The sequence below is a fragment of the Chelonoidis abingdonii genome, chromosome 15 (genome assembly GCF_003597395.2).
Source record: "Chelonoidis abingdonii isolate Lonesome George chromosome 15, CheloAbing_2.0, whole genome shotgun sequence".
NCBI classification, from domain to species: domain Eukaryota; kingdom Metazoa; phylum Chordata; order Testudines; family Testudinidae; genus Chelonoidis; species Chelonoidis abingdonii.
In genome coordinates this window covers 36,724,875-36,737,299 of record NC_133783.1, presented here as the reverse complement: position 1 = coordinate 36,737,299, position 12,425 = coordinate 36,724,875, and the positions used below count along the sequence as shown (strand labels likewise).

At 37.7% G+C, this 12,425-nt stretch overlaps 1 protein-coding gene across 1 annotated transcript in view; it reads left to right on the top strand.

Annotated features, from left to right (window-relative positions):
• The window catches only part of ADGRA1 (adhesion G protein-coupled receptor A1), a 495,656-nt gene that overhangs the window by 242,565 nt on the left and 240,666 nt on the right, over positions 1-12,425 (top strand). Inside the window, exon 7 of the mRNA XM_075072712.1 lies at positions 10,033-10,246. Coding sequence (XP_074928813.1) covers positions 10,033-10,246 — 214 coding nt within the window. The remainder of the gene's footprint in view (positions 1-10,032; positions 10,247-12,425) is intronic.

Here is a 12,425-nt window from a genome sequence, read left to right as displayed (position 1 = left end):
TTTTTTTAATGATTGGTTAAAAAAAATCTCTTCTTTGGTAGTTTCTGTAAATTATTTTTAAATCTCATTTGCCTTACAAAACTCAGCAGTGGGCTGTAACAGTTTGGCACAACGTCTTCATAAAACTAGCTTAACAGATTTTTTTATTATATACTTATCTGTGTCTTCAATAATTTATTTAATCAATGAATAAATTGTGGTAGTGCCAGGATATGATTATCCTAGCATTTTTGTAGTTATATTAAGTGCTAGTTATTTTCCAGTTATCTTGTACAGTGCTTGGCTAAGAATAAATCCTTAAACAGCTTTTGAATAAATTCTTTTGTATTCTGTGCTTTGCTTAAATTGTACAATTTGAAAATGTGGGTATTCTATCAGTAAATAAACTCTTTAAATTATACACATTTCCAAAATTGAGGGATTGACAGATTATAGTTTTAGAAACAAGTATCTCCATCTGCACCACTCCTATTGCTATGCAGACGTTTTACGACTCAGTATATAGTATCTAATTCTGAGACACTCTCTTTTATGGTGAATAATCCTTGCATCTGTGATTAGTCTCTTTGAAGTCAATGAGACTTTTTGCGTAAGTAATAGTTGCAGGATTGGGCACAGTCATTTGAATCAAGATTATTGCCAACAGACAGTTGAGGATTAAAGATATCAATCATTTTTCCAGAGACCTAAAAATGAAAAGCAGATGTTGTAAAGCAGTACTAAAATGTTTCTTCCATGCACTGCAAATGACATAATTCATAAGTGATTAAATCAGTTTCAGTTCAAAAATGGGTGTGCACAATTTTTTTGTCAGGTTGGTCAAACCATCTACATTCTGCAAGAGTTCATAAGGTTACAAGTCTGTCCTAGAAATTAGCGGTAAACCAGTAGCAGGTTCTATTCAGCATCATTTAGCATGTCTCCTAATGCTGTCCAGGGTTTGTAAATAACAGGAAAATGAACATGGCGTGTTTAATATTGAACAAAAGATTTTCTCCTTTTTTTGACATCCAGCTGTAAACAAAGGTTTAGTTTGTGGTCTTTAACTTAAAAAATTTATTCAGAATAGTCGGTGCTTATTTCATTTCATATTTTGGTCTGATTCCCAAGGCTGAATACCAAAGCTCTGATAGAAAAGAGCATCTAAGACCAGTTGTGAAGGGAGAAGTAAGTTCAAAATATTGCTGTTCCGACATTACTCTAAATCCGTACTCCATGCAAGTTATTTAGCTTGACTCATGACATACTGATGTTATATTTCATGCTCTATTCGGTGCCTTTTGACACAATAGGTCACTACGCTAATGAATACTTAAATTCAACAGTACAATGTACCCTCAGTAAACAGTGATCACATTCACAGAAAGCACTTTATGAATTAAGGATGCTAGGTAAATGAATTCCTGTTACTGTAGTGATGGTATGTTTAACTTGTGTGGATTCTCTTAGGTTACTTTTCCATGTTCTCTGATCACGGACACTTACATTTTGCTAAGCTGTCATTTCATTCAGCCAGGCCGCCGATCTCCTCCCATGCCATGACTTCTGCTAATATGTACTGCTTGACACCATGCAAGCATGCAATATCCTCTTAGTAGTAGCAGTGCTATACTTTGAATGAGTTGTTAAATTGGCTTGCTTTCTAATATCTCTTCTAGCTGTTCAGCTGTATGTTAAAAATCACACAATCCTTTTTTTTAAAACTCTGGGGTATATTCCAAGCAATCTAGTGTAAAAAACTCATGTCTGTACACAACAGACACCATTACTACATAAATCGCATTCCACAGACATGTCTGCACAGGGAGTGGGGACTAAACCCTTGTCTATAATGGCCAAAATAGACCTCTACTATTTTATCAGGTAATATCAGCAGATCCATTAATCCCCTGCAGGCCAATCCCCAGAAAGCAATATCATACATTCATGCAAATCCTGTGTATTACAACGGCTAAGTACATAAGACAAGTTCTAATTACAAAGGCAATATGTGAGTTATTACCGAGAGTACAATGGCTTCTATTTAGTTATACTGTTCCTCTACTACAAGAATTTAATCCATTACACTATAAAGAGTTTTGATCTACCTTGAGTATGAAAGGTACTATGTAAAAGAAAGTTGTCTCATTTTAAGCTGTATCTATCCTTCTTGCTGCCTGTTTAAGATACGCTTTAAACTTATTATTATGTAACGCTTATATTGTGGAAGCACCTTAAATCCACAATTGGGTCTGGCCTCGTTGTGCTGGGTGCTGTGCAGACATATAACAATGACAGTCCCTGCCCCAAAGAATTTATAATCCAAATGACAAGACAACAGGTGGATGACCTAAATCAACAGGTCAGGGTGCGGGCAAGGGGAGACAAGGTAGCAACTATAACAGAATGTGCACAGTTCTTAGCCATCCAAGTAGCAGTGACTGTGACTGACTAGCGGCTTAGGAATTCTTAGGTTGTTGTTTTCTGTATGCATTTTGCCAGAAGTGAATTTTGAGGAGGGAGATCAGGGATAAGATGGTGGTTTTACAGATTTGGCTGGGTCCTTTCCCTATTCATGAGGAGCAGCATCACAGGTAGAGAGAGTCACTTTCTTCTAACACTTAATGAGAATTAATATTAGAAAAATGAAGTACCTTGGAGGTACTCTACCTGTCTCTGGTTCACTGCAGAACTTCTGCCTAAATGACTTTTCCCATTCCTATTCCCCATTACTGCCTAGCTTCCTGTTACAAATATAAAGCAACAGTATACATATTCTCATAACACATAACAAGACAAGTGTTGGACTGGAACCCCCAGGGTAAAAGTAATGAGGTAGACCAAGAATAACATGGAAATGCACAATAGAAGGATAACTGAAAGCTATCAGAATGACGTGGGAAGATTGTAGCAGGAAATAGACAAAGACAGAAAGCGGTGATGAGGGCCCTGTATTCTGCGTGGAATAGAGAGGCATGCGAGAGCTATATAATTAGTATGTACAAATTATTATACATAGAATATGCTGACGTACAACTGTAGAGAGCTTAAAAGTATATGAGGAAAAAGGGGAAACCAGTGCAGAGATTCAAGTGTGATTGGGCATGGTTTTTTAGCATAAATTGAAGTTCAGTAAATTAATATAATTTACCTTCAGGAGTTTAACTGTTGATCTCAAGAGACAAACTCAAAAAATAAAAATTCTTATTAATTTTAAGGATCTGCATGACAAAAACTTAGAAGAAACTGTGAAGTATAGTTATATGCAAAACCCCATTTACCTGAGTAAGCATGTGCAGGATTTATTATGAAGCCATGTCTTGGGGAAAACAGTTGAACCTGAAGGGTGAGAAATAAGGTGGAAAAGAGAACACCTGGGAGAGATGAGGATAGTATTAAATAAAGGTAGTGGAAGTGTGCTGGTTTGGGGAGACAGAAATAGTATAGGAACCATAGGGGAGAGGACTGTTAATATGATGGAGGAGCATATATTAGACCATGGAGGAAAGGTTTTGTCAGCTGAAAATAGGTGTGGAATAATTTTGATGATTTTCTGCTTCCAAAGTTTAAGTGAATTTGTCTAGATATATAAAAACAGAAAATATCCTCAATTACATAATTATATGTCAAGACACTATTGCCAAGCATATGAAGGATCTTTTTTTGCTTCATGGAAGATCTCAGTGAAATGATTAATCCTTTCAGTATGGTGCTGATGCATTACTAGTAAACTCACTTGACATGGTAAATTCTGTAGAATGCTGCCAATAAATAAAACCATTTGCATTTCTTTTGGAAAGAATTATAATTGACGAGAATGTGTGAGGTTTATGCATAGTTCATAGCAAGTTATGAATAATATCATGATAATCAACAACATGGAAATTATTATGAATGACATTGTTTTATTAGCATTAAGGGATTAACTGTCAAGTTAAAGTTTAAATCATTTTTGACACCCAGACCGTCATGCATTACAAAAAGTACTTACATATCCATGAGATTGACACACCACAATCTAATGCCATAATGTGGTACATTTTCCATGTTAATAGGAATTCCACATCTCCTTCTCTTCAAACTGCATTGAAAATTATCCCATTACACTGATGGAATAAGATCAGGAATGATCTAAGTTATCTGTCAAAAGCTGCATAGAGCAGGTTGTGCATTATATCTTTGGTAGTTGAAGTATATTTTAAGTGTGCTTTCAAAATTAGATGAACAGGGAGTTCTCGTAATTTTACTCATTGGCCTCAAACCTGCATTGATTTATTACTATGTAATAAGAGGAAGAAGGTTCAGGGAGCACAGCATGGGATGTGGTCAATGGATTGGTACTACTCAACCTGATAAAGTGTGGCAGGATCTGATCTTTGAGCTGTGAGACTCAATTCTGTTTTGTACTCAGAGAGAGAGTAGAAAAAATGTTAAACACAAGCTAAAGTGATTTTAGCCCTTGGACTGCTACCCCTTGCTATTTATCCATGTGGTCACCAATGATACTGCCAAGAATGACATTGAGCAGATCACTACAGACTATGTGGCTCTGGGAAAAAGGATAACAGAGTTTGCAGATGGTGTTCTCGTACGTCCACCTTGTTGAAGGAAAAGGCCCTGGCAGGGACTGTTGAATTGTGAAAGGGAGTGCATGGTTATGCAGGTGGTGTTGGCAAGAGTGTACTGAGATGGACTCCATTTATCAAATACTCAGAAGAGCATCTTTGGATGTTGTCTGGTTAACCTGATAAGGAGAGGTTTAAACTAGGTCCTATGGGGGATGGTGACAAAAATCCAGCCAAAGCGCATCTAGGTTAAACTATCAAAGACAAGAGGAGGGAGCTAATTTCTGGAGAAGGTTGTAGGAATCACAACTGCATTATAAAGGCAAAAAGAAAAGCAAGAGGGCAGGCTGCAAAATATCTTTGATGCCTGGATACAAATCCAAGGAGTGTGGGGAACAAGCAGGATGAATGGGAAGCCATGGTATATGAAGAAAATTATGACTTCATTGGCATCACATAAACTTGGTGGGAAAACTCCCAGAATTGGAGTACCAGGATTGAGGGATACAGCTTGTTGCAAAAGGATAGGTATGGGGGAAAGGAGGTGTTCCATTGTACATCAAGAATGTGTACACTGGCTCTGAGGTCTAAGGGGAAGTGAGCGACAGACATACTGAGAATTTCTGGGGAGGATAACAAGGGAAAAGAACAGTAGTAATGTTATGTTGAGGGTCCATTAAAGACCACCAAATCAGGAAGAGGAAGTGGATGAGTCATTCTACTAGCAGGTAACAAGATTAGCTCACACACACGAGCTGGCATTCATGGGATATTTTAACTTCTCTCATTTCTGTTGGAAGACTATGGCAGCAAAACATAATACGTCCTGAAAATTGCTAGAATATGTAGGGGACAGCGTTCTGATTCAGAAAGTTGAGGAAACAGCTAGGGCATTGTTTTTGGATCTGGTTTTGACCAACAGGGACGAATTAGTTGCAGACTTGAAGGTGGTCTTGGGAGGAGGAACTTGGGTGAAAGTGATCATGATCTGATAGATTTCAAGATCCTATGGAAAGTAGGACATGAGAACAGGAAAACAAGGACTTTCTGGACTTCAGAAAGGCAGAGTTCAACTGACTCAGAGAAATAGGAGGAAAGGTCCCATGGAAAGACCAATGAGGAAGAAAAGGAGTTGAAGGGGGGTAGCAGTTTTTAAAAGATGTAATACTAGAAGCTCAACATCAAGCTATTTCAATGTAGAGGAAAGATAAGAAGAGCCACAGGAGACCAATGTGGCTGCAAAAGGAGCTTTCTAAGCTATCTAAAAACCAAAAGGGATACCTACAGGAAATGGAAGGAGGGGCATGTCACCAAGGAAGTATACATGGTAATACTGCAAGTGAGTAGAGACAAAATCAGGAAAGCTAAGGCAAACAAGTTACAGCTGGCAAGAAATGTTAGGGACAACAGGAGGGAATTCTTCAAATATGTCAGACAAAGAAATGGATTGTGGATGGTGTGAATCTGTTGCTCAATAGAGAAGGTGAGCTGGTAACAGAAGATGATAGGAAGGCAGAGCTGCTGAGTGCCTATTTTGTTTGTCTTCTCACAAAAAATGATATGTGATCGGAGAACTAGCGAAATTATCATAGACAATAAAGAGAAAGGGATACAGATCAGAATAAGTAAAGAACACATCAGATATCATCTTCTGATGAATTTGAATGAATTCAGATCAGCAGGTCTGGATGTTATTCACCCAAGGATACTGAAGGAATTAGCTGAAGAAATCTGAGTCACTGGCAAGAATATTTACAAACTCATGGATGTTAGGAGAGGTCCTGGAAGACTGTAGAAGGGCTAACCTACTTCCCATCTTTAGAAAGGGGAAAAAGGAGGGGCCGGGGAACTATAGACCAGTCATCCTGACTTTGTTACCTGTGAAGCTACTAGAGCAATGTATAAAACATTCAATTTGTGAATACCTAGTGGATGAATGGTAATCTTTAGCAGCCAGCATACCAAATCAGCTTGATTTTCTTCTTTAACAGTGTAACTGGTTTGGTAGATGGGGGAATGAAGTGGACATAATATACGTGGACTTCAACAAGGCTTTTGACACAGTTCTATTGGACATTCTGATAAGTAAACTGGAGAAATGTAGGTTTGACAGAGCTACCAATGAGTGGATATAATTCGTTAAACAACTTCAAACAAAGAGTAGTTATTAACGGAATGATGTTGGATTGGAGGGAGGTCTCAAGTGGGTTCCACAGGGAGCTGTTCTGTGTCTGGTGGTGTTTAATTACCTGGATGTAGGTATAGAGAACACACTGATCAAATTTGCAGAGGAGATAAAGCTAGGGTGGGGTTGCCAGTACTGTGGAGAATAGAGCTAAAATTCAGAGGGATCTTGATAAATTAGAGAACTGGGCTATAGACAACAAAATGAAATTCAACAAAGACAAACGTAAGGTGCTACACTTAAGGAAAAAAAAACCAAATACACAAATACAGAATGGGGGGAAACTGGCTTGGCAGCAGCACTACTGAGAAGGATCTGGGAGTTGTAGTGGATCACAACCGCAACATGAGTCAGCAATGCAATGCTGTTGCAAAAAAAGCAAATGTAATTTTAGGTTGCATTAACAGACGCATAGCATGCAAGTCACAGGAAGTGATAATACCACTCTATTTGGCGCTGGTTAGGCCTCAGCTGGAGAACTGTGTCCAATTTTGGTCACTAATATGTGGAAAGGATGTAAAGAAACTGAACAGGATCCAGAGGTAAGCGACAAAGATGATCAAAAGGATGGAATGAAAGCCATATGAGCAAAAGCTGAAGGAACTGGGGATGTTTAGTTTGGAAAAGAGATTAAGTGGGGACATGATAGCAGTCTTCAAATACTTGAAAGGCTGCTATAAAAAAAAGAGTAAAGTTGTTCTCTTTTGCCACAGAAGCCAGGAGAAGAGGCAATGGGTTCAAACTACGGCATAGCAGATTTAGTTTAAATCTCATGAAAAACTTCCTAACTGTAAGAACGATAGGACAATGGAACTGCACTGCCTCAGGAGGTTTGTGAAAGCCTATTCACTGGAGGTTTTCAAAAGGATGCTGGATAGCCATCCATATTGGATGGTTTAGACGCTCAAATCCTGCATCTTGGCAAGGGGTTAGACTAGATGACAATTGTGCTCCCTTTTAACCCTTTGATTCTATATTATTGGCCTCTCATCTCCTTTGCATGTGCCTGGCCGTGAAATGAACATTCTATTTACTGTTGTATTTTCCAATAATCATATAATAGTCTTGCCTCAGCCTATTTAAAGATATTTGAGCTGCCAAAACTGAAAATATGTGGGTAGTTTATAGGCATATATTTTATTTAAGTGCTTTTAATATTGGGGTTGGTGGAAGCTAGAATTTTATACACTTTGTTCAATTTCCAATACATTAATCAGACTAAAACAGTTGGGTGCATTTAAAGATTTAGCAAATCTATTAGTTCAATCAGATGAATAACTACTCCACAGCGACCCACTGATTGTGGGTTTTTTAGTGGGCAGCAGGCTTGCAGTTTGAACAACCAATATTCTGAAGCATTCCATAGGTAGTTTTATCATTGACCAAATATATTTAAAGATGTGCTACAGCAAATGAACATGGTTTCATTTTGGCAGTCTTTGTAATATTTTTAAAAAACATTTTAAATGCACTGAAACCTTGTTTTTAGGTTGTTAGATGTCCTGTTTGTTCTGTAAAAGACACAAATGTCAAAGTACTGGATACAGCTTGGTGAATCATCTCTGTGATGTGGTTTATTTCTCACAATAAATGAGGTTTGCTGACTGTGATATTTTGGGGACTACTCAGATCAACAAGGGGTTGTGTCACTGCCTCCCCTGTAACCCTGAGAGCCTTTGTTTGTTTGTTATGGTTTGGATCCCTGACACCAGTAGTATTCATCCTACAAGCAAAAGGTCACACCCTGGTGCTCACCAGCCCAGTTACTCTTTGCAGTCCCTAGTCTGCTCAAATATTTCTTCTGTGAGTTCTTAACTACCAGACCTCAGGCCGTTCCCCTTTGGTTCATCACCCCAGAAGGTGTGAAACTCTGACCCTGCACACAGTTTGCACACTAGAAACCTGCTTGGGATAAAAATAAACAAAAAGTTTATATAATAGAAAAAAATCACAGATTGAAAGGTGAGACCGTAAGAGAAAGCAAACATAAAAGTTGCACAGAAAACAAAGATAAAGAGACAACCTTAGGCTTTACACTTTCTTAGATAAAATATCTTTTCTAATAAGAGTTATTTATTGCCTTAAAACAATTTTCCGGCATGTTCCCTAGTTGTAGGAGGGATCCACAGTTCATGAGTATCGTCCTTTCTCAAGACTGTCCCCCAAGTTCTGGAAAAAAGCTTCAAACTCAAATCTGCTTTTTAAAAGGCTTTTTTCCTTCTCTTCTCCCCTCCCCGAGTCCACCGTGACTAACAGTTAATCAGAATGGGAGATATTCCCTCCTGATTTGACGTCCAGAAGTCAAAATATTCTTTTCAATTTTGAGTTGTCTAAATTTCTTTCCATGAACTCCACCATTGTCCTTTCCTGGACTGGACAACAGATAGTTACTTGAAACCTGTTGCATGTAAACACCTGGCTTGGCAGGTGCCCCTCTCTGCTTAGCTGCTCACCGTCCTGCTGTGAGGTGTAGTTGAATCTGTTCCAGAGATTATGAGCACAATTTTCTATATACAAAAATACATACATTCATAATCAGTCTTGACCATCATTAAAGACTTCAATTAATATGTTTTTATTGTACAATAACACAATATAGAATGTTGGTTTTGTTGTAGAGAAAATATACTTTCCCCACAAAAAAAAACTGATTATTCATGCTAGGAACTAAGTAGTGGGGCAAATCATGATGAAGCTGAAGTTCAGTTCCTTAGAAGCTGCTTTCCCTAGCTATGGGTTTCGCAGCGCCTCAGCCCCTCCACATCCACCTTAATTGTGAGGAGCACCGCATCTATGTAAGCAGATCCAATAGCTCCTTCCCCAGCTCACTCTCATCAGTTCCCTCTGCCTCAGCATATTTTAGAATGGTGCAGAGTCCATCTTCACAATGCACATGAGGCACAAAAGTCACCTTGGGCAGCCATTGTGCCATTGCTTCCTGCAGAGGCAATGAATGAATTAACTTCAGAGAACCTCAATCAATGAAATTGATCAAATGAAATTCTGTGCATGATGGGTGCAGTATTATACATGCTGTGTAGCCAGTGTTGTATTTTTATTATTTTATACAAGAAAAGCAGTAGTATATGTAGAGTAGATATTTTATTGCATATTTTGTCCTGTGAATGAAAAATGTTTGATCTTATCTTAAAGCATTAAATTATAGAACACTTGATTTCTTCTACAATGCATGCTGACACTTGTAGAAATAATAGCTATTAACAAAATCCAAGCACTTTTTAAAAAGCACACTATGGACTGTTTGCCATTCCTTAAATAACAGGACAATATTTGTTTCTACAGCTGGACCTTTGGAACTGCCTCTTTTTGAACTGATACCATCACAAAGGCAGGTGGTTTTTCATGGAGACCGCTTGCCATTTCAGTGCACTGCAACATATGTTGACAACACTACCCAAGTACACTGGTACCATGATGGTCTTCTTATTGAAACTGATGAAGAGAGTGGCATATTTGTGGAGGACAGCATAATACACGACTGCTGTTTAATTACACGGTAATGTATACACATTTTAGTGATATACAGTACTGCAGGCAGTGTGAACAAATGCAAAATAAGTAACAAGCCTAACAGAAATGTGTGGAAAGATTCGTTTGGTTTGGTGAAATGGAGTGTTCCATATGCATGGTGTTGAACCTTAAGAGAGAGAGGCATGGAATCTCCATATCTATACGTGGATGCATATTCTAACCCTCATTTTTCTAGTCTACATGCTACAATATTCAGATTAGAACTTGAAGAATCACTGAGAAAATGTTGGTGTCTCTGACTTGCTCTGGAATTGGGAGCTAGAGAAAACTCCAAGGTAGTGATTGGTGGTTCTGACACGTAAGGCGACGTAAGGAATGGGGAAAAAAATTAAATAAAGTTTTAATAACTCAGTAGCCTAGGAGAACTTTAAACTCTTAGCCAAACCACTTTTGCTGAGACAACCAGAAACAGCAAAGTGGGATCCAGCTACAAAGCACTATAAATAGAAGAGATTGGATTCATTTAGTTAGGATCCAGCACATTATATACTATTATGATTGGTGTCTTAGTTACTTTAGTTAGATAATCTTGTCTTTTGCATCTGACTAGTACCTGTCTTTACAGGTTTCTACAATCTTAGATATTACCATCCTTGGATATCCTCAGGTGTTTTAGATGTGAAAAAATGTTGAAAGAATAGAGTAGCATATAATTGAAGTAAAAGGTTGATTGCATAAAAAACATTTTAAAAATAGCAACTAATAAAAAGGTTGTCTGATAGTGAACCTACCATGTTGGCTTATGCCTCTGTTTTGTCTTTTAGTTTTTCCCTCATATATTTTTATTCATATATTTATTTTTGGTTCCCATCATGATGGCAAAAACAAGCTCTGAAAGAAGCTAAACTATTGCAAATATCCTTTCAGCAGATCCCTGGCCAGTTTCCCTATGTGATCAGGAAGAATCAGTCCTTCAAGGCTATTTGTATTCTTTACCACCACCTTTCTCTGTCTAAAAAACAGTGAAAGTAACCATACTAATTACTTTTTGTAACATCATTAATTTATTTCCACCTCAACCACTTTCTATGAATGTAATTTACCCAAAATGCTTCTTGAACTGTCAAACTAAGGTTATGGAAGGGTTGTTTTGTATCTAATAAATTGCTTCTAAACCATTCGGCACTTTCCTGCTTTAGTTATTTTTGCTAGGTCTCCTTATTGGTGATTTGACCCCATTTGGTTTTTGATAGATGGAGAGGTGTGGAAGTGATCTATTCTTTCATCTATTAACTTGTAATAGCAATGTCAAGGGGTGTAATGGATAATGAACAAGAATTACCAATTAATATGGTAATGCCAAGTGTATGAGATGGTATAGTGCTGCTAAATCATTTCAATTTAAGCACGTGCTCCTTATTTCCATGATATCAGAATTAAGAGACATACTGTTAATTACCATCATTACACTCTTCAACCAAATTATATCTTATATTATATGAGCAATTTGTAGGAAGGAAGAGGGTCATAGTACACTGAAGTATTAAATTGTCTGATCATATTAGGGTCTGCAAAATTGCTACTGCTTCCTCTTTAAAAAGTTAGTTTATGGAGCAAACAAACTGAATTTATTTATGATTGCTAGCTTTTTGTCCAATCATAAAATACAAATCTATGCCTATAATAATATTTTAATAAAGATTACTGAGCTTCTGTCTATCACTTTAAAGGGTGCTCTTATACAGCTGCTTTGAACCTTGGTTCGAGCGATCATGAGCTAATTCAGTTCAAACTAAATGGAAGGATAAACAAAAATAGATCTGGGACTAGGATTTTTTTATTTCAAAAGGGCTAACTTTAAAGAATTAAGGAAATTAGTTAGGGAAGTGGATTGGACTGAAGAACTTGGGGATCTAAAGGTGGAGGAAGCCTGGAATTATTTCAAGTCAAAGTTGCAGAAACTATCAGAAGCCTGCATCCCAAGAAAGGGGGGAAAAAATCATAGGCAGGAGTTGTAGACCAAGCTGGAAGAGCAAGCATCTCAGAGATGTGATTAAAAAAAAGCAGAAAGCCTACAAGGAATGGAAGATCAGCAAGGAAAGGCACCTTATTGAGGTCAGAACATGTAGGGATAAAGTTAGAAAGGCCAAAAGCCATGTGGAGTTGAACCTTGCAAAGGGACTTTCACTTAAAGTCGCATTTTT